Source organism: Podarcis erhardii (genome assembly GCF_964252035.2).
Source record: "Podarcis erhardii genome assembly, chromosome: 3".
Taxonomy (NCBI): domain Eukaryota; kingdom Metazoa; phylum Chordata; class Lepidosauria; order Squamata; family Lacertidae; genus Podarcis; species Podarcis erhardii.
Genome location: NC_138507.1, coordinates 96,656,883 through 96,680,104, shown reverse-complemented (window position 1 = coordinate 96,680,104; position 23,222 = coordinate 96,656,883). Strand labels below are relative to the sequence as shown.

Genomic DNA, 23,222 nt, shown 5'->3' with positions numbered 1-23,222 from the left:
TAATGACAAGGCTCTTGCATGAACAATGTAACAGCAATTAAAAAGCCCATTAATCTGCATTACAGCTATTAAAGATGCATGTCATTAAAGGGTATGGAGTTTGATTCATTTTAGCACCCCCCAAAAAATGGAGCAATTATGGTCTGGCAATGCACTTTGTCATCAAATTAGGTTGGGGTTTTCCAGCAAATGGCTTTGCAGCATTTAGCTCCTCTCCTATTTTATTATTCATGACTGAAATGTGGAAGTCAAGACCTTTGAAATTACTTTACCTTCTTCTGGAGTGGAGATGTTCAAGGCATGCGGGCTCTCAGTACAGCCAGCCAAAGTGCAGGCCGTTAGGGTTACAGCATACTTTGCAAAGGGCTGCAAGCCTGTCAGGGTGCCTGCAAAAGAAATAAGCAATGCTTTGTGGAGGTGTGTACAATATGCAAGGATCACAGAACATTAAGATATGCCCTAAGATAATTTAGCACAATAGTGAATCTAGTTGTACATCATATGTTTACAATAGACAGGGACAGGTCGAGTCTCATCTGAGAAATATTGATAGCCTTGCTGTAAAACTTCCCCGGAGATTTCTCAGAGGTTTTGCTCAAGTCGGATGTTCCGATTTAATCTTTACCCTATTTAGAAATTCTGAAACTTAACACATGGAAGGAGAATCAAGATAGTGCCCAGTGGCCTCATCCCTGACCTCCCTGTGTTAACCGGTCAGTACATCTGATTCTGTGTACACTATCGGTACCCTGCATTTTAAAAGGATGCAGATTGCACACACAGAAATTAGACGTGACATTAATTGCATGAATGTAATTAACATGTATCGTTTTTGTTATGTAAACATCAGCCACAGGAAAGTCTGGGCAAGGTCTTGGGATGGGGGGGGAGGGGAATTTCGCTTGAAATGCAAACAGACATTTGGGAGAGGAATGTTGGTCAGGATCACAGCTAGGAGAAATAGAGTCAAGCTTTCCTTGCCCACCTGCAAGACTTGGAGGCTTTCACTGTGGCAGCTACTTGCATAAGAAAAATGTGCATGTTAATTGCATTCAAAACATCTACTTTAGTCCAGAACCTATTGATGCAGATTTTGTGCAGAAGGAATAATCGATATGTGGAGGTCAGGGCCACGACTGGTGGATCCAGTCCCAATCCCCCATTCACGCATTGATTTTACCTATTGATTTATAATGCCTGATTCAATATTTTTGCTTTAGGTTAAATTCAGGGGCAATCTAGGGTTATGCAACCCAACCTCCCAGCCCATCTAAATCCCCCCCCCCCCACTTCTCTAAAAATTGATGTGAATATTTTGTCCAAAGAAGAAGCCATATTGCCTCCAACTTTTGCTTCAGGCACAATTCAGTTTGGCAAGTCTAATAACCATAGGAAAGAATTGGGGGGAATTAGTTAGTTACAATTATTTGTCCAGTTTTTATGGGCTACTGGAGCATTTTCACTTCTCACTTATGTCCTTTTCAGACTAAAGTAACCTAATTTTTCAATTTGATCCACTCAGCCTCATTCTGTCCACAGGGGCCTCTGCAACAGCACAGCCCGGCAAGAGGGCTGCATCTGCTCATTTCAACCACCTCCAGCATCACAGTTGGGGTTGCACTTTCTCTATCAGTCTCTTAGCTGCTACGCTCTGGGCCAAATGACCGGTGCAAAACCAGAATTGCTCTCCACTCTCCCAAAAGCAGCCACTGAGGTTTAAATAGACATGTTTGTGTACACGCACGACATCTGAGGTGAAAAGCGGCCCACAAATTTTATGGATAAATATCACACCATATTTAGGTACATAGGAAGCTACCTTATAGCAAGTTCCATGTTCCTTGATTTTGTCTACACTGACTGGCAGGGGCTTTCCAGGATTTCAGGCAGGGGTCTCTGCCAGCCCTACCTGAAGATGCCAGGGGTTGAAACCTGAAAGACTGTGACCATCTGCATGCAGAGCAGAGGCTTTAGCCCTGAGCTGTAGGCCTTCCCCTATGCACTTACCACATCTACCGGCTATATCCACATTTAGAGATAGCATAGCATGCTAGGGGGACGCGGGTGGTGCTGTGGGTTAAACCACAGAGCCTAGGGCTTGCTGATCAGAAGGTCGCGGTTTGAATCCCCGCGACGGGGTGAGCTCCCGTCGCTCGGTCCCTGCTCCTGCCAACCTAGCAGTTCGAAAGCACGAAGCACAAGTAGATAAATAGGTACTGCTCCGGCGGGAAGGTAAACGTCGTTTCCGTGCGCTGCTCTGGTTTGCCAGAAGTGGCTTAGACATGCTGGCCTCATGACCCGGAAGCTGTCTGCGGACAAACGCCGGCTCCCTCGGCCAATAAAGTGAGATGAGCGCCACAACCCCAGAGTCGGCCACGACTGGTCCTAATGGTCAGGGGTCCCTTTACCCTTTACCTTTAAAGCATGCTAATGGTGTGCACTGATCACTGGTGCACTGTTGCTACACATGAATGGACAGAGATGTGCTAAGTGCATTTAAACCATGACGGGATGTGACTGAATCATTTACAAGAAAAACAGATTTATCTGTGGGCTGAGTCATATAAATCAGACCTCTGTGTTAATCGATCAAGAATTACTACCACTATTTGGTTCCCAAGCATGATTTAGAAACCCCATTTTACCCACATCTATTAATTGAAAAAGTAGCCACCATTTCTTTGTTCTTGAACCACCCTGGTTGCGAATACACAACAATGTGTTTAAATGATGCCCATCTTCTCATCAATCCCCAATAGGTGAACTTGCAAGGCCATCAATCAATGCAGAGTAGTGTTATACCAAATATTTCTTCTGTATTTTTTGGCTTCCCTCCCATCAAATATGACCACTTCATATTTCAAAGGTTTGTCAAATTTATTTAAATTCACTCACTTCTCAAAGGTTAATACAATCTTATTGGCGGGGAGGGGAAGCTTTCACCCTGTCCTGCAAAACCAATGAAATTCAAAACTGGGGCATATACCAAGTACTATGATGAGACACAATTTAAACCGTCTTTATCACTGAACATCTCTTAAATATTGTTCAATGTCACTTAGGAATTTTGAACAGATAATTGTTTCACTTGAAATATTATACAGTAATTCTACAGTATACACTTGCTATTTAATAAAACTTATTAAAAAACAGAAATATAATAAGAAAAAATATTTATATTTAAGCTGCATTTCATATACTGCCTAGCTGTTGTGCTTTTTCATTAAGAATGGAATCTAAACGAAAATTTAAAAACCACAGCCTGATGGTACAACACTGCTGGTTTTTCTTCATTTTCTTCAGATAAATCAAAATAAGGCCTCAAGGTTTGTCTTCCGAAACAGATACTAAATTAAATATTACTAATGATTAAACAGGGGCTATTTTAATAAAAAAAAAAACTTGCTTTGCATACCAAGTGGACCTCTTGTGCTAGGTGTGATTTCAGTTCGCTGCTACACTCTTAACTTTACATCCATATTTAACAAATGACATTATTCAGTTTCATGGGGTCACTGTGTCAAAATGTCTGTGTTGGAATTTTAATTTATTTCCAAAGGTTCCCTTCACTGGGCAGAAAGAGTGGTACCTTCAATTGATTTACTGCCTGTAATCTGCCATGTGTGGTTTTTTTAAAAAAGACCAGAACTTTTGCTGTGACGTAGTATTTTTTAAAGGAAGAACCTGCCTGCATTGCAGTAGTATTATACAGTATTATACTGCAAATATGACAAGGGATCAGAGTACTCTTGTCACAAACTAAAGATTTAGTGATTAAGACAGAATTTTGTAGATATAGATATTCATATACAGTGCTTTTTTTCTTTAAAAAAATGTTTAGGGGTATTCCCATTTTGACTCAAGAAAACCACAATTTTATAGTTCAAACTGGGGGAAATAAATACAGTAAATGGACAAAAGTACAAAGATTCACAAAACTTTTAGGGGTATGTGTACCCCTGCCTACCCCCAGAAAAAAGCACTGTTCATATTTATGGTATTTTTGATTAATTTTATTCTACTGTTTATTAATTTTGTTATGCTTTTATAAGTGTTTATGTTTGACAAATTATGTAAATTAATAGTACAAAACTATACATGTATGCTCAGAAATAAACTTACTCCCAGGAAACTGGATCTACCATATATTACCGCATCCTTAAAAAAACCTGAAGTTAACAGATAACTACTTGGGAAGTCATAATTATCTGATGGTGATGATGATGATGGGTTTTATAGATGAACACATACACCGTTTTTAGTCCCAATGCTACTCTGCAATCAACTCAGTTACAATCCACATTCTAGCTACAAATGTGCTCATTTAGCTTTTTTAAAATATTGTGTAGGTGTTGTTGGTGAACTCTAGCATTTCGGCATTCCAGGATATTCACAGGGCAATATAGAACTGACCAAAATTCAAGACAAAGTTTTTTGGGGGCCCCGCATCCAGTGCTTCATCATCTACTCAGCTGTCATAACTAATGCATGATTATGTTTTAAGATAAAAGTTCTTTCTAAAACCCACTACAAGTACCTATGACAGTCTCAGAATATTTTCATAACAATGCATAATTTAATTTGCTCAGCTATAAATTAATGTGTGTGCACATCAATGAGGATCTTAGTTATGGGGCTGCTGACTTTGTACTGCAGGATAGGCAGGCGCTGAGTATAAATTTCACTGACTGACTGGAAGTGCAGAGGAAATGAGTGGGTAATGAGAGCAGAGCAGCCAGTTCTTTAATTGAATTAAAAGCTGGGTGACACCAATGCAGACACCTGTCCAATTACAGACAGGCCAAGGTGTTTACCATTGCTGTACAAGCGATTTGAAGATGACAGAAATCTTTCCGCCCACAGATTAACATAATGAAGGAGAACAGATTACAGTGGATGCTAGCCAAACAGCTAGGTTGGCAGCTGAGAGAGGAGGAAAAAGTACCTTACTGAACTATGTAAATAAGAAGTGTACTTTTTTCATACCTACCAACTGCAGGCATTTGTGTGAGGCAAGGGGTGCAGCCAGAAGGGTCAGATGCAACAGATTCCCCAAGACTTTATTCAAAGTTAACGTATTTCATAATCACATCTGATCTACCAAGCATTAGACAGATGTGTGGCTTTCGGTATTTTCTGCCCACTGCTGCCCATTTTTTAACATTTTTGTGGTAAGCAAACAGGAACACGGCTATCCTTCAAAATCCACATCTTTCTGAATTGTCCTCAAGCCAAAAGGTGTCCACAAAAATTCATATATTAATTAAAATAACATACAAAACTACATTTTATTATGAAAAACGTGAATGTGAATGCATATGAACGTATCTGTACTGAATTCCCAAGTGACTTTTTAACTCCCTGTGTTAAAATAACAGCATGCGCTGTTTAGGTTGCTACTAGATTGGGACCAAGGGCTGCAACATTGAAGCCAGTTAGATATTATAACAGGGGTAGGGAACCTTTATTGGCCTAAGGGCCACATTACCTTGTGGGGAACCTTCTGGGGGCCACAGGCCAACAACAAAGGCAAACACAAGAGAGCAATGGATGTGACTCTTATCTTTGCACAGCGAGCTAATTATAACCATGGAAAAATTAGCTCCATCCAGGCAAGCAGAAGGCATTAACACAGCCCAGGGGCACATTCCAGCCAGGCAAAAGCACTCAAGGAAAGCTTGTGCAAGGTTAGTAAAGTGTGTGGCCTGGGATGGGGACATGGCTTAGGGGGAGTTCTGAAAGCCAGACAAAATGATCTGGAGGTCCACACCTGTCCCCCTGCATTGTAGTCTCATGCATATTAGTGACACTTACCAATTAACCACACAGGCCCATTCTCATGTTGCCACCCTCTGAACCTCTCATGGAGGAGGCACATGAAGAAGGGCCTCAGATGATTGTCACCAGGTCTGGCTTAGTTAACATGGGGAGAGGAGGTCCTTGGGGTATTGCAGGCCTGAGCCATTTATGGGTTTATATGTCAAATCTAGCAATCTGAATTGGGCCCCAAAACTAATTGGCAGCCAGTGCAGTTGAGCCAGGATTGGGGTTATATGCTCAAACCATCTTGCCCTGGTGAGCAACCTAGCCACTGAATTCTGCACCAGCTGAAGTTTCCAAAATGACATCAGAGGCAGTCCCACATATAACGTGTTGCAGTAATCTAACCTAGATCAGCATATTGCTGACAATGTACTCCAAACCTCTGGATGACTCCAAACAGCGGTTTCATGTAGATGTTTAATGGGATGGGAAATAAATAAAACCCTGAGAAACCCCATAATGAAGGTTCCACAGGGCCAAAGAGGAACAACCATCCAGGAAACAACCATCCAAGTAGGACTGGAACCACCATAAAGTGATGTCACCCACCCACCTTTGAGGTTCATCTGTTGTAATACAGTGGTGCCTCGCAAGACGAAAAGAATCCGTTCCGCGAGTCTCTTCGTCTTGCGGTTTTTTCATCTTGCGAAGCAACCCTATTAGCGGATTAGCGGATTAGCGCTATTAGCGGCAAAGCGGCTATTAACGGCTTAGCGGCTTAGGAAAAGGGGGGGGGAGCGAAAAAAATCGCAAGACTCGCAAGACGTTTTCGTCTTGCGAAGCAAGCCCATAGAGAAATTCGTCTTGCGAAGCGCCTCGAAAAACGAAAAACCCTTTCGTCTAGCGGGTTTTTCGTCTTGCGAAGCATTCGTCTTGCGGGGCACCACTGTAGTGGAGTCAATATCCCGGTGGATGCAAGCAATTTTATCCTCATATTGCTTTGCAATCAAGTCACAGTGAGCTACCATCAGTTCTGCCACCTCCTTCAGGCCAGACTGTAAGAGGCCCCTCACTACCCAGAAAAGCTCTGCCATATTGCACAAAGAGGATGTAATAGAGGCAACAAAGTATGTATTGTTTGCTGCCTTCACTGCTACTAGGTAGGTTTGATGATGAGCCCTCAACCAGAGTTTGATTGCATTTGATTGGTGTTTTCTTCCACTTGCGTTCAAGCCGTCTCCCAGCTAATTTCCTTGCCCTAAACTCTGGAGTATACAGGGAGTCAAACATGCTCCATGAAGCAGGAGAGGGCTCTCAGAGATGATTGTGACAATGGCCCAAGCCATTCAGATGTTCCAGAGCAGCCTTTCTCAACCTGTGGGTCCCCAGACGTTGTTGAACTACAACTCCCATCACCCCTAGCTAGCAAGGCCAGAGCTCAGGGATGATGCCAGTTGTAGTCCAACAACATCTGGAGACCCACAGATTGAGAACCGCTGTTCTCGAGGTTGGACAGTGCTTCAACAGGAACACCAGTCATAACACCACAGGGCCATCTGGAAACCCATTTGATCCATCAGCCTCCAAGAGCACACCATCCTCATAGGTCCCCCTCCTCTACAAAGGAAGAAGGTGCTGAAAGCCTACATCTCAACAGGAAGTGATTTGACCATGACAAGGGGCTGATGTCAATACTCAAGCCCACAGAACATGAGACTTTTGCATGCAATAGAGTTATGGATTTGACCTGAGAGGGGTTTTGAGGGCACAATTTAAGTAGACTGACCATTGCTCAGGGGTATTATGTATGAGGGATTATATGGGGGCTGGGAATCCAAGGCAACCTTACCCCACCTCTAACCTGTTTTATTCATAAGCTATCAGCTCTCTCATCACAGTCCCCCATAATTGTCTAAGAACATAGAAGAAGAAGAAAAGCACCGAAATGGGCTGCAAATAAATGAGGGGTGAGGGTAGGGAAAAAAACAGAAAGGCAGCGGGTTTTTGAGTGGGATTTTGCTTTCCCTTTAAAAGCCCATGTAAAAATTGTCAGAACACAAAAATTCAGTGCAGCTCTATATAAACTGCAATGGAACCCCAAAGCTCAGTAACATCAAACCACTAAAATATAATTTGCTATTTAAAACAAAAAAGCTTGTTCTGACATTTTTCTTAAAAAGAGAGAGAGAAACACACATGCAAACATCACATTTAAAGGTTTGGTTCATGCATTTGCTTATGTGCTGCAGATAACTGAAACCCTGTGTTGTTGCTTCTGTTTTTTAACCCCACCACTGTGGTGAGTCACACTTTGTTGGTGTTAAGCGTTAATGCAAAATGCATTAGCGCTTAGTGGTGAGATCTCTGGATCGGCTGGTTCCAAAGAGCTTAATAGAGAAGCCAACACTCCAGCATTACATGGGATGCTAACACTTTGAAAACATCAATAATGCTTACTTTATGCTTATTGAATGCACTTTCAAACTGCTCCCTTACATCACTGGAACATTAGAAGGAAGTTCTATGGTTCCATTTCTGACCCTGCTTTGACATCTGTTTATCTTCTGTTGCATTTACATTAGATTCACTGATGGCTCAAACCCTATGGCCAGAAAGTCTAGTTTTCAGAATGTGCTAAGAACATTCTACTTGTGCAATTAACACCAAAGGATTAATACTCTTATTATATCCAAATCAGTAAGAGTCAAACTGACACACACAAAAATATAAAAATTATTGAGTCAGTATAGGATCAAGAACACCCACTTCACTTCATGGTCACTTTGGGAAATTTAACACTGATTTGTTCTTTTTAAAATGTTGCAGTACTACATGACAGTATGTTGACGGGGTTCTTCGACTCAAACAGAAGCTGGAACTTTTGATAGTAAACAAATAAGTCAACCTTCCTATTAGCCCAACCAGAGAACCAAAAACAAGGCACATTTTTCCATGAAAATATTAAAACAACACCACAAAACAGATACACCCCTATCTATACAAGAGAGTTCACTGTCAAATTTCCAGATGTTGAGAGCATAGCCCATGCAGCTGAATCCTAAAGTGGTTCCTCCCCTAAAGGAACCTTTGACAGATGAACACACCACCTAAATTCACCCTTTGAGCATAAACTGCTGCAACTACTTAGAGAAATAAATTGTGTTTTGCCACTTCTTTTTCCCATTTGAAACAGTTTGTCATAGTCTATATGAATGTGTCATTGTGCAACGCAACTTTCCTTTCTATTATTGCTCTGTCTTGCCCAGGAGTGGAGGGAGGAGGATACCAAAAAAGGAAACAAAATACAGAGTTGGGAGCTTATGGTGTTAGGCAGTCAAGTAAGTAAATTCCATGTACCCCCCCCCCCAAAAAAAATATACACATTTTTGCAAAGCAATTTCCCGCGATATAATGCATTTTGTAAGTTTTCACTAATATATTCATTTTAATGCACACTTTACCGCAACACATGCATTTTGGTACGCCTTACGTGGCTGAAGAACTGCATTGCAAAATTTATAAAAATGTGAATATTGAAGGATGGCTGTGTTTCACTTCAGATACAGTTATGGAAAGTGCAGATGAGAGAGGTGCACCTTAAACTGTGATCTGAATTGAACTGCTCCCCCATCCCAAATCAAGATGGAACATTTATTTGAAGGACCAAAGTGCATTAGTGGACACATGGAGTGCTCTGTGCCAACCAATGAACAAGCAAACATTGCAGCTATTGCTCGAACAAGTTTTGGGGTTTTTTGCATCAGGTCTGTCTTACATACGGTTGTGTAATTAGTAAACACTGAGAGCAAAGATTATTTCCCTGACATCTTTTGAGCTCACATATTTGAGAGGGTATAATAAATCTCTCCTCTCACCATGCTTGTCCTAGGCAAGGACAATGGACAATTACATTCTCTGCACTGACTGATGAATGTATGAAATGATTGTTCTTTCTAGCTGTGAATGTCACTCAAAAGTGGCTAGTAGAAACTGGAGCAATGATGGCATGGCACTTCTATGTCTCCCTAAAGCATATTTCTCAATCTGTCCACAGGGTGGTGAAGGGAACGCAGCACTGGAACTTCCACAGTAATGGCCGGTCCCTAATCAACACAATATTAATAAAACAGTTTGGAGACCATTACAGGACTTCTTTGGATTAGTGAAACCATGATTTCACGAATGTATCTAGATTTATGGTCCTACAACAGGGCTAATATCAATGTAATTTAATCATACTCCTATGCTCAACTATAGGTAGAGTCAACCACACAACAGTTAACACCCGAGTACTGGGAGGTGTGGGGGAGAAGAAGAAGCCTTTCATCAGAATCCTATGCTTCTTAGGGGTCAGTCATATCCAACCCAACAACAGTGAAAAGTTATAACTGCAAAAAAGGTTGCCCAAGTTAAACACTGCCGTAATGCAGATATTAATATTGTGCAGCAATTGGATGCAATAAAAGCTGACTCCTTTTGGAATAAAAAATGTCTAAACGCATCTTTACTAACCAGAACTTATTCAAAACAGATACAAAACAATCAATGATACATCCAGAAAGTTGTATCAATCAAATGCATGATCAAGCATAGGTTCTTCTTAAATACCGTATTGTCCCAAATATAAGCTGCACCCGCAAATAAGCCGCACCTTTAAAATTCAGGGGGCGTGGGAGAAAAAAAGACAATACCTGAATATAAGCCGCTCCCTTAAAATTTCACAGGCACTCGCACCCGTAAATGGCAAATGTAGAAGACAATCCTACTGGTATCATTCTCCCGTGCTGCTTCCGGGGGAGGGGGGAGCCATGCCACTTTGTCGGTGGCCTTCTTCCCTTCCCACTTCTTTCTGGCAGTTCGGGAGAGGCTTGGGAGCCACGATCAGGACGGGGGCCGTTGTCCCGCACCCCTGATGGCCCTCATGGTGGCATCCGGGGGAGGGGGGCACTCTCCATTCCAGCCTTGGAAAGCAAGGCAGGGCCACAGACCTAGGGCAGCTATCTCTTCTACAGTGATATCATAAAAGCCAATTTTTGTAAGCCGTGAATATAAGCGACTCATTAACTTTTCACGGTCAGAATTTGGAAAAAAGGTGTGGTTTATATTTGGGCCAATGTGGTATATAGCAGAACATAATTACGATCAGAGCAAAAATCTAAACTCTGTCTCTCCCATAGCCTGCATCCAGCCAGTGACATTATCACATCCTTTTCCCACTGTGCCTGGGAACAAAAGGCAACTCCTCTTCAAAATGGCCCAGGATACCTTAAGAACCCAGGTGCTTCTGGGCTCTTGATTCATTCCAGTCTCCTGCCCATGGCCCAATCCTGACAGTAGCTAATTATAGCACTCCACCAAGGATATATAGTCCTTGGCTGCCCAACCACTACCCCCAACACAGAAGTCTATACCTTGAGGCTTGAACCCCCACCTCCTGTTTCCCTTTGCATTGTGCTTTCCCACTGAACAACTAGACTACACAGAACACTGCCTGCTGTGAGTTCATTGTTGTAGCTTTTATTCTTCTTTGTGTACATGGCCCCTGCTCTCACCCTTTTCCTTGACAAAGAGAGACCTCTATACAAATGTGAGAGGCATTATTCCTACAGCAGTATTCCAACCTTTCTCATGGGAAGCATCCAGGGACTCAACTACATCAGTAAAGAAACAGTGATTTGAATGAGCTATAAACATTCAACACCAGATGGCACTAGAGAGCAGGAAATTTTAAAACACGATTTTCCACAGAGATTTTTTCCCTTTCATTATAACAATGCAATTTCTGACTTATTGATAGCATTTTTTCCTGTGTCTAGATCCACACCAGGTTGCTCATCTAAAGATTTCTACCTACAGTACCATGGGTAAGATGCATAAATGTTATTGTTGTCTTTGTTTCTATTCCATACTTTTAAAAAGTGACTTCTGTATTTATTGTTTAATTATTTCTTCTATATTTTACCCTGATGGTTTTACCCTGAGCAGTGGCTCTTCTAAATAAATAAATAAAAATAACCCAGGTGGCCTGGGTTATTTTAGACCACAACAAAAAGCAATTGCATGATCCTTATTCTGCGAGGATAATGCACAAGTATTTTGCAGATACATAAAGGGAAGGAGACAAATTATGGGAATTTTGATTTGGCAATACTGATTTTTAGATTGTGCATTAGATGATACAATGGTAAATACTGAGTATCAAGCAGGAAAAGCATTTTTCCACTTGTCTGACTGCAGATCTGATTCACTGAGGCTTGAAATCTCATTTGCAAAAGAGGCAAAGTTCAGCTGAAGAAAAGTCCAGGAAAAGTATTCAGGAAAGTCATTTCCCCCTCTGGCATACAGGCATATGAATCTTCAGAAGATATCATATAATTACCCATACGTCTATGACTTCCTGGAATAACTGCATAACAGTATAGCAACTATTGTATTTCTATTCCACTGCAGTTTCACATACATTCAAGTTTCAGCAATACACAAACACACACACACACACACACGTCTGATGAGGTGCCTCACTACTCCAGAAGACTTAGTTGTCAATATTTGTGCTCTTTTTAAAAAAACTACTGCCACAAAACACACTATAGAAGGCTATTTTTCAAGGATGCTTCATATGTTAACTTTTTTCAAATATGGATAACCCAAGTGAGAAAAAACATGTGTCTTGCATCCTAGAACGAAACTGGGAATCCCTGCTTACAGAGGCTCTGGAATGAATTTGGACTTTCAATATTACGCTATCCATGCACTCATCCCCTCATCACAAAGCAGAAGTGGAGAACCTGTGACCTGCCAGATGTTGCTGCACTGCAACTCCCATAATCCCTGGAGCTGATGGGATTTGTAGTTTGGCAACATCTGGAGGGCCACAGGTTTCCCCTCCCTGCCACTGAGAGAAGACACCAAGTACACTGAGTGCTGGATCTCCCTGGCGTTACAACATAAACCCTGCAGGATCTCCCCGTGTCCATTAAGTATCTTCTCCCCCCACTAAGAAGGAAGCACGAGCACCTCACACCTCTTCCTCATTGTCTGAACAAGGCATACAGTCTTTGCTGGTTCATTTCTAAAAAAAAAACAACACACACACAGAGAGAATGAAAAAGGCAAACCATATTTTTAAAGTACAATCTAAAAAGTAACAACTGTCTTTTCAGTGTTAGCCATTTATAAAATATACACTCCCTGTATATCCGCTTTAGGAGATTTAAGTTGATTTGCAGCCTTTTCCTTTAAAATAACAAAACATATTTTCAACCGAAGCAATCTTCTCCACCAAGGAAACAAATGCTTCTAGCACAGGTAAGCCTGCCCTTATGGCTTTCTGATTTATTGGCACAACCTGAGCTAACAGCCAGCAGAGTTTCAGTTCCTGTGAGGTTTCCCATGTCCTCTGCATTAACTCATGTGTTAGTAGGTGGCCACCTATCGAACACATTTCCAAACACCTGCGGACCTGCCCAGCTGTGCAAATTGCTTTGCAATCAACCTGCAAAAGGCAAGCAGGAGAATTCGCATCTGAAGACCACTAGATTTTTATCAGCTCTTTCAAAAAAAACCAAGTTGGCCAGAATTCTGCTACAAGGTTTCTACAAGATTTAGGCAGAGAGTTCTGAGATTAATAATGACTATACAATAGCAGAGCTAACCTTGAGAACTATGCTGACTGTGAATTATTATACTCAGGGTCAGCCCAAACCATTTTGGCATCTGAGGCAAACCACAAAATGGTGCTGCTGCCCCCCTGCCAGGAAAGAATGGGTGAATGAAGAACTGCATCAGGAACAAAGAGGAGGGGACTAAAGATCTGCATCTGAAACAAGGAGAGGAATCAAATCAACCTTATCTGATAGTTGAAGGAGGAACCAAAGGCCTGGTCTGATGGGGAAAGCGACCTGCTGTAAGTCACACCGAGTAGGTGCAGACCCCCCAGGAGACCCCAGAGGGTAGCCCTCGCCATTTCCTCCCTAGGGGTGGGAGGAGACCGGCAGTGCCTCCTATTCACCAAGAGGGCACGAGGCAGCAGATCTGGCTTCCATGGACAGTGTATAAGCTAAACCAGCTATAGCTTAGGGCCACACTCTCTTGGGGGCCCACACAAAATTAAAGGAAAAAAACCTGGATGCACATTTCCAAAATATAAGATGAAAAACAAATAAAATAAAACCTACAATAAAATAAAACCTAAAATAAATAAAATAAAACCTAAAATAAAACAGCAACAATGTTTTGTGTTGTGTGGGTTCCTGTGATCTAAGTAACGGGCCCTACCTGCTAGCCTGCTCCCTAAAATATCACTGGTTTGCTCATTTTTGTATATAGGGTGCCTACATTCTGCTATTATTAGTAGTTTGCATCATATACTTACACCTATTATTATTTCATGTTATAGTAAGTTTCTAGAGACTAGATTATGAGTCTTTGTAAACTGTGTTTCTAAAGGAACTTTTATTATCGCCAAATGCCAATGTGTTTGCATTATTAATTTTAATAATTTTAAGTTAGAGATTAATAATTATTTCACTATATTTCAGTTCAACAATTACTTTGATAAAATACATATTTTGTTATGTGCAAATGGCTTTAGATACCTATTAGGTCCATAAATTACCATATAGCATATGTTGTTGTTTAGTCTTTTAGTTGTGTCTGACTCTTCGTGACCCATGGACCAGAGCACACCAGGCACTCCTGTCTTCCACTGCTTCCCGCAGTTTGGTCAAACTCATGCTGGTAGCTTCGAGAACACTATCCAACCATCTCGTCCTCTGTCATCCCCTTCTCCTTGTACCCTCCATCTTTCCCAACATCAGGGTCTTTTCCAGGGAGTCTTCTCTTCTCATGAGGTGGCCAAAGTATTGGAGTCTCAGCTTCAGGATCTGTCCTTCCAGTGAGCACTCAGGGCTGATTTCCTTAAGAATAGATAGGTTTGATCTTCTTGCAGTCCATGGGACTCTCAAGAGCCTCCTCCAGCACCATAATTCAAAAGCATAAATTCTTCGGCGATCAGCCTTCTTTATGGTCCAGCTCTCACTTCCAATACTGGGAAAACCATAGCTTTAACTATACAGACCTTTGTTGGCAAGGTGATGTCTCAGCTTTTTAGCATATACTCAACACAAAAAACAGTGACAATTTGTTGTTGACAAAGGACAGCTGGACATATAAAGGGCCCCATTACCTTCAGTAGCTTACGGCCTCATCAAACCTAAATCCGGCCCTGTCCATGCAGTGTGCCACAGCTGTCACTGCTACCATGGCAGCAGCACAGGCAATCTATTCCTTGGAAGCCAGATCTTCTGCCCCTGTGGATCCTGCAACCTGAGGCCATCACCTCATCTTGCTGAATGGGTGGGCTGGCCCTGATTGAACTTTATTTTTAACCTAATTTAAATTTTAATTCAGTTTGCAAAAGTGACCCAGGGTAGTTTACAATATTAAAGCAACATTACAAAACTAGTGAGCATTAACTCAAGGAGGTAGGAATTATAACAAGTGAACATCTGGAAGAATAGGAAGATCTTAACTGCACAAGTCAAAAGTGAACCTTTCTTAGGAAAGAAGCAGTGGCGTAGCGTGGGGGTGCAGGGGGGGCCAGCCGCACCGGGCGCAACATCTGGGGGTTAGGGTTAGGGGGTGCAAATCCACGGGTTAGGGGGCGCAAATCCACGGGTTAGGGGGTGCAAATTACTTGCCTTGCCCCGGGTGCTGACAACCCACGCTACGCCACTGGAAAGAAGTTTCACAATTTGGGTGTTGAAATCAAGAAGGCCCAAATTACATTTATGGGCACAGCTGTCACTTCACACACACCTTGTATTCACATTAAAGTAAACACTACTAATGTCACCAGTTCTCATAAATAGGCATGAAACCTGGTCCCTGTTCCCCACTGATGGATCCTTTTCTTGGGTTTGTTCATCAGTAACTAAGCATGCAACTTTACCACATCAATTGTCACATGCAAAGTTGACACTTGTCTGAAAGCATCCCACATGTTGAAAAAAGTTAAACTTTTTTCCTTCTCTCTTTCTCTTAATAATTCCCCCCCCCCCCCGAAAGCTATTTCAAACATATGATTGCCCCTCATGTATATTATATTTGCTCAGCAATGGACTATGTTACTCAAAATACTTTAAAAACCTCAGTTATCAAAAGGCTTTCCCTTTTCAGCTGCAAGCAGTTGTACATAGTGATATTTTATTTACGGAGATAGAGTCTGCATATTCTAATTAAATATTTTGCATATATTAAATATTTACCTAAAACATTTAACCTTCCAAAATAACTTCACAACTTTGGGAATTCTTACCAGACTGGGTATGGGTAAACTGAACTCCAAAGAGCTATGTAAGACAGCTTTTGGTTATTATTAATCATTTTTTTCATGTTCCATATCAACCCTGGGCTGAGACTGAGATGAGGTTCAAAAAATATTTTGTAATATGTATGGGTTTACTATTAAAAAGAATTTTTTAAAAACCTATACTGAACATACCGAAAAATAACCTCTTGGACTCTAGGCAATGATGAGATCCTTTTTCTGTTCCCTTGATGACTGATACCTTTTAAATCAAGAACAGAATCAATGACATAAACTGAGCAATAAGTAGAAAATGCTGCTGTTTGTTCAGGATTATCTTGTGGATATCAATAAGGAGAACTGTCATTCCCCAAATATTTGTGCTGACAGAATCTTTTCATGTGAATTTAAGCAAACATCAACTAAACAGGTATAAGCACATGGCTGAACTGAAAAGTCCTTGAAATACATCTGCTTGACCACAGTGCTCTCAAAAGTTAGCTTGCTGACTTTTAGATTTGATTACTGCATGATACCAAAATCATTAAGATGTTTTAATTAGTAATGGAGAAATAAAATGATATTGCCACATTTATTTTAAACTACTCATTTGCCAGCAAGGGGCTTCTGGAAAGTTGAAAGCTATACATACATAGCCCCTAACCCCTTTCAAACATAGCTAAAGCACAAGACAAAATACACAAAAATTAAAGAACAGAACTTTTTAGCCAATCAAAACAATCACTACCAGCCAGTCCCACCAATAGCCACCATCTCCCACTCAAAGAAATGGCTCAGGTAGCGTGGTACACTCTTTTGCTCATTCCCCTTCCCTTTTTTCTGTGTAAGAAGCCACAGAGAGAAAAACAAACAAAGGTTTATAAAGAGGGGGAGGGGCACTGAATCCCTCCCTGTCAATCAAGCCAGCCTAAGCCAATCAGAACCATGCATTCTTCCTGCATTCACAAGCCAATCAGAGCCATCACTTCTTCCTGTGGTGTCATTTGCAGTACAGTGGGACGAACTCGGGTTACGAACTTAATTCGTCCAGACGTCCGTTCTTAACCGGATACTGTTCTTAACCTGAGGCGCGCTTTCGCTAATGGAGCCTCCCGCTGCCGTCCTGCCAGCGGCACGTGATTTCTGTTCTCATCCTGGGGCAAAGTTCGCAACCCGAGGTTCTACTTCCAGGTTAGTGGAGTTTGTAACCCAAAGTGTTTGTAACCCAAGGTACCACTGTATGTGCCAGAGAGAAATATTTTACAGTAGAAGCATTGTTTACGTGTATGTGGCGGGGGGGGGGGAGCAAGCAGGCGGCCCAAACATGTATGTGTTTGCCTTCTTTTGCTTACTAGAATCCTTTTTAATCTTTCTGCCTATTTTCCTTAAGGCCCTGTGCCCTCCCCGCTCTCTTTGGATCTCCCTTCCCTCCTGACATTTTCCTGCTTCTCAAACATGAAAGCTGAAAAGGATACTCCAGACAAAAGAGAAGACATTCTCCAACACCAAAGCAATTCCCAATCCTGTTATTCCTAAGGGGCACTGGCTTGAAAACAGAAGGAAATTCATGGAATATTGCCCAAACAACACGAGCCAATAAGCCAAAGCAGCCATCTTTTACTCAGTGACCCATATAAAGGCTTCCAGGTCAGGCTTCGTCCCCTGTCTGGGCAATAAAGATATGGGTTGTTCCTCTATGTGTATTTGCCTTCAGGTTGTCCTCCCTCTGGCTTTCCTTCACTCCACCCAGAGACTTGTTCTTTTTCTCTCATACTCTAAACACTAAATTATTTTGCAGGGTCTGAACACAGTTGCTCATCTCACCACCACCAACAAATTAAAAATACTGCTTTACACACATATTTATTGGCATGTACCTGTGAATGCACTAGCATTAGAGATCTCCGTTCTGACAGTAGGTATGCTGGGATCATCTTTGCTGGACGCTTTTAGAATGTACTTCTCAATTACACCTTTGACCCCAACTGGTTCGTCCCATGTAACCTCAGCGCTGTAACCATTTATGCTGTGAGCTCGTGAGGGTGTTGGCACGTTTTGCGGGACTGTGAAAGGATAAAAGAGGAACAGAGAAAACAGCAGTCCTAAGAAGACTGTTGCCCCATTCTTCACTTTTAATAGTTGCAGTAAATCAGATTCGCCATTAGCATAAATACAATTTATTAGAGTTGTAACTTTCCAGCATTGATTTAATATGACTGCACATCTTGAGCCATTCACTTTTAGCTATATTTCAAAACCATCAGAACTCCATCTACATAACATTCTTCTTTGTCTAGTTCAGGTTTTCAAAAAACATTTAATGTATCAAACGTGTTTGAAACGTCACTCACAACAGAAGGGGGTGGACTGTAGAAGTTTAAACAATATAATGATGTATCCAAGTAAGAACAGATAATTAGACTGTTATTATACATGAGCATTTGAAATTTCATTGCTGAGAAGTAAAAATTTTGCTAAAATGATGTCTATTTCTAAACAACTGGAGTTTCATATTTTCAGGTTCCCAAATTACAAAACCTAGAGATATTGCATGCAATCAATCTAATTCTGTATTATCAGTGGATAGGTGTCTGTTAATGTCAACAGATGGTGGGTTGCAGGGACCTAAGTTATCATTAAGAAGGAAACAAAGCTTGAGATTTTGCAAAAATATGCCTTTGCTTTGGGTCAGTTCAAATAACAAACTACAGGTTGCTGCTTTTTTGTTTTATTTCTTTATAAATGAAGATGATTAAAATAACTTTCAAAGCACAGCTCAGGCAAGTCTTGCAATTCTTGTTTTTTTAAAAAAATAAAAATCTTATTTCCAATAACTTTTAACTATTTATTAGATATTGCTATATCAAGTAAAGATCTGGCCAGAAACAACTTCATCACAGATGACTGCACAATGGATGCCAAGGAAAGGCCCAAGGAACTCTATGGCAGGATGATGGATGATAGTTTTGCTATAAATGCATGTGTACTCTAGAGTCCTGGTGATTAGGACTGCTGTAGCCTCTCAGCATCAAGTGCCCTTCTTTTATGCCCTGATACCTTAAGACTCATTTAAAAAATAATCTGGTAGGAGGGTAGTCTGTGTAAGGGGCATCAGTATGCTAAATTTCAAAGTGTTTGCCTATGTTTCCGCATGAAAAGAGCAATGATCCACATGCAAATCTTCAGGTTGCTGACAATACTACATTAATATATTGATTTTATTAGTTCTGAAATGTATCACAGGGCAAGGTAAGGTACTGTATAGCAGATGGTCTTTTCATAGGGGACACAACAAAACTGACTCAAAAATAATTAAATAGTGCAATTATTTTCCAGCCCTTGGGAACATGTAGCTGTTCCGTGCTGTGGTCAGATTGTAAATATAAATTTATGGTCTGAGTTACTCTGGTCAGACAATTAGGGCAAAAATATGGCTGCAGTTGCTCGCTTTGGGATGGTCGACCACATGGTGGCATTAAGCTGTATAAGCAGCACATTTGCAAGTCAAAACTCTGCTTTGGTAAAAAGCATTGGAAAGCAGCTTTTGTGACACAGGAACATTATACTACTAATTTGCAAAGAGACTGGTGATTGCGGAGGTCATATACCAGAGTTGTTTCAGCATTTTATGACAATAATTGAAGAAATCAATTCAGTCCAAACAAAACTGACTGTAGTGCAACAGTTCATGCAATAAAAGGAAAGTTTTGGTTCAAAGACACTGCAAAATGGCTGTCCCAAAGAGTAAATCATCTTTATATTTTCAGCTTCAAGCCACAAGGTTGGAGTAAAAAATGTCTTCCCAAAATTCTCTACCTATTATCACTCTCACCACCAAATTCAAGCGGGGGGGGGGGGGGAGGCAGAGGCAGAGTTAGGGTGATTTGGTCGCACTGGGTGTGCATTCGAGGAGGGTGCCTTCTCTAAGTCCAGTAGACACTTGCCTGACTTCAGGAAGATGTATAAGGACTCTGTCAGAGTTCTTCTGCCTCTTCCGAATGCTGAGCAAGCACTTATTGGAGTTTGGGAAGGAGTTAGAAGGCTCTAGGACCCCGCCAGAACCTTGTGGATCCTTCTCAAAGCCTGGCTTAAGCCTGCAGTGCAAGGGCCCCTTCCCAACAGGAAAGGGAGAAAATTTCTCTTCTGAAACATTTTGTATCAGTTAATACCAAATGAAAAAAATCTTGTTAGTTCATATGGTGGGTGAAGGAAGGGCTCACAGAGGAGGACTGGAAGGACTAGAAGCCAAGCCCATTGCCTTTTTCAACAATAGCTTAGGATCAGGTTACCTGAAGGGCCACCTTGTACCTTATACCCCTTGTCCCTTATACTGGGTCATCTACAGAATGGTTGCCTGATGGTCTCATAAGTTATCATATATATTATGCAAACTAAGGCTTTTAGCCTAGTGACACCAGTACTGTGGAACACATTCCCCCTACCCCGACACTGAAATCAGAGTGGCACTCACAATTATATTTCATTGTCTGCTTAAAACATTATCAACAACTGTTTTGTAGAGAATTAATATGATTCAAAGTTGTTCATTTGTTCCGTGTTTTATGATTTAATAATTTTATGATGTTTGAACTTTTTATTGTACACCACCCTGAATTTTTGCAATGAGTTGGCAGTGAAGAATCACTCTTATAAATAAATATTAAAATAAGTTCCAGCAATAATAAAGCTGAATCCACTATGGCAGTGGTTCCCAACCTTTTTTGGGCCATGCCCCACCTAAGCATCTCTAAAATCCTGATCACCCCAATGAGAGATAATTTTTATTATTTAAAAAGTGAACTCCTATTCATGTGGAGGAAGCCTAAAAGGCCATTCACTATTAATAACTCATTCTCAAATTGCCCCCATAAAAATCAAATTGCCCCCATAAAAATCAAATTGCCCCCCTGTGGGAATGTGCCCCACAATGGGAACCATGGCACTAAGGTGTCCTCAAGTTTTCACCCTATTTGTTTTGATATATTCAGTACCACCAAATATTCTCAGGGTGGTGCTGAAATTTCCCAACAGTTGAGGGAAATTCCACCCAAATGCTTATCTTTTTACTCAGCTCTATCAATAAATGTACTTGGCCAGACATATGTATTTGTCAAATTTCTAACATTTGTATAGATCATGTGTGGCCTTGAAGCTATGAAATTGGGCTACACCACTAATATTGATGCTTTATCTATAGGGATTTATGTATATGTGTATGTATAACCCCCTCGCACAAAGTCTCTGCTCAGGAAAAAAAAAAGGACAAGTGCCCACAAAAACAAAATTATCATCTGGCAAGTCAACACATAGCTTAAGATGTTTCTTTAAAAGATATGAAAATCAAGAAATATATGAAATATATGGACCAGAATATAATTCTGTGTTATATGTGCTGAAGCCCACTAAAAACAATTGTCATAGCATATTTAATACTACACTGAATGGTAACCATGGTATTTCAAGTTCCAAATAACAACAGTGAGAACTGGGCCAAAAGCCTCTTTGATTTCAGTGTGTAGTTCTGGTGTGTCTTCTCTTTTTCCACACTAAACATTGCTATTGCTACCAAGCCAGACTGGATACAAGAACAAAATGCAGAAATGTTAATTACCCGATTCTCTTGTGCGACCACGATCCCAGGCACTAGATACAGTTCCTCCTTCATTAGAAGCAATTGTCCGGTACAAATATTCTTGAGAGAGAGAGAGAGAGGTTGAGTATAAATGTGAGAATAAAAGGTAAACGTAAATGTGAGAAGAGAGCAGTAGAAAATGAACTAAAATGAAAATGAACTAAAGCCACACAGCTTTTCAAATAAGGAAGAGGCCCGTGTGGTACCTGTAAATGGCTGTAGACCAGTCTCATAAACACTCCTTTCTTTTCCTCGGTACACTAGGATGGAGTCATTCCCCCTGCAGTTAACAGCACTGTCAGTTGATAGGCATCCGTCCAGATTGACTCTGACAGCACTGCTGGACACAGATGCCAAGTTAACGACAGCACCTCGTGTAAATTTAACATCCTTCATGCAGCCACCAAAACCTAGCAAATAGTAAGGGATTAGTATCACATAAAGGGCTTCAGTTGTTAATTAAGAATCATGTTTTGCTTCTTGCAGTGCTACGTTTCAGCGATAAGGAGAGCTAGATGTAAACGTTAAACTTCAAATTATGTTTGAGAAATGATTAAAAAAATATTTAAGCTGATACAGAGCTATCATTCCTGAATTTCTACCGCACTGAAATGTACACCGATTATCCAACATTTCAGCCAACATGGAAAAACCTTAATTTTGCCACTTGTCAGCATACATTCACACCAACAGGTGCAAAATATTGATTTGGGAGGAAACCCATCACAGATTCTTCCTATAATATATAACTTTTATGCTATTTGTAGTTAAATGCTGTTATCATAATAACAGAAGCAGTGTGGAATGGCTATTTTCACAACATGAATATTCACACGTGCTTTACAGTCTAATTATTGTAATCATAATATAAAAAATAGAAAAGTACTTGGAATGCCTTGCTCTAATTGGGTAATAGTAGGTGGGTGGGTATTTATTTGTTTGCTTTCATTTGCCTATCTCCAACCTGAAATTACACACAGAGCCAATGTGGGTAACTAACTAATAATTGCTTTTATTAGAGCAAAGTCACTTCAGGATGAGACAATTTGCAGTGGGAAAATGGTGATGGGGTGAAGCACAGACACCTTTCCCACCTCTACATTTCCAGTTGCAGAGTGGGCAAGGCACATCTTAAGAAAACTGTAGCTGTTCATCTTCTGAAAAACTACCCTCTCCCCAAAAACAGCTTGTCTACAACAAAAGCAATCCAAATTGTGCTAAAAACATCCTTAATGTTTATTTAGGCATTTAAGTAAAGAAGAATAGGCACACTGCAAATCTGAAAGGCATGCATGAATCAATCAGGTGACACACCCACCATTCAGATTTGCCATGTCCACCCCTGCATAGAAGCGCTCCCTAACATAGACTGTTCCTTTCTTCTGCCAAATGCATGAGGGTGTATACTTTGTGGTTTCAGGGCAGAAACCCTGCCTTTGCCTCCAGTGTCTACGTCTTCTCCATCCATGACATTCCCAAGTTGAGCTGGAAGGTCTGTAAGGAGGCTTCTTAGTGCAT

General features: G+C 40.9%; 1 protein-coding gene across 7 annotated transcripts in view; it reads right to left on the bottom strand.

Moving 5' to 3' along the window:
- The window catches only part of USH2A (usherin), a 437,539-nt gene that overhangs the window by 273,524 nt on the left and 140,793 nt on the right, over positions 1-23,222 (bottom strand). For all 7 annotated transcript variants that reach the window (XR_014154517.1, XM_081854411.1, XM_081854412.1 and 4 more), the window contains 4 exons: positions 21,911-22,114; positions 21,684-21,764; positions 17,950-18,135; positions 273-386 (listed from right to left, as the gene is read on the bottom strand). Coding sequence is in view for 6 of the 7 variants with exons in the window: in XM_081854411.1 (XP_081710537.1) it covers positions 273-386; positions 17,950-18,135; positions 21,684-21,764; positions 21,911-22,114 (585 nt within the window). In the remaining variant the exon portion in view is untranslated. The remainder of the gene's footprint in view (positions 1-272; positions 387-17,949; positions 18,136-21,683; positions 21,765-21,910; positions 22,115-23,222) is intronic.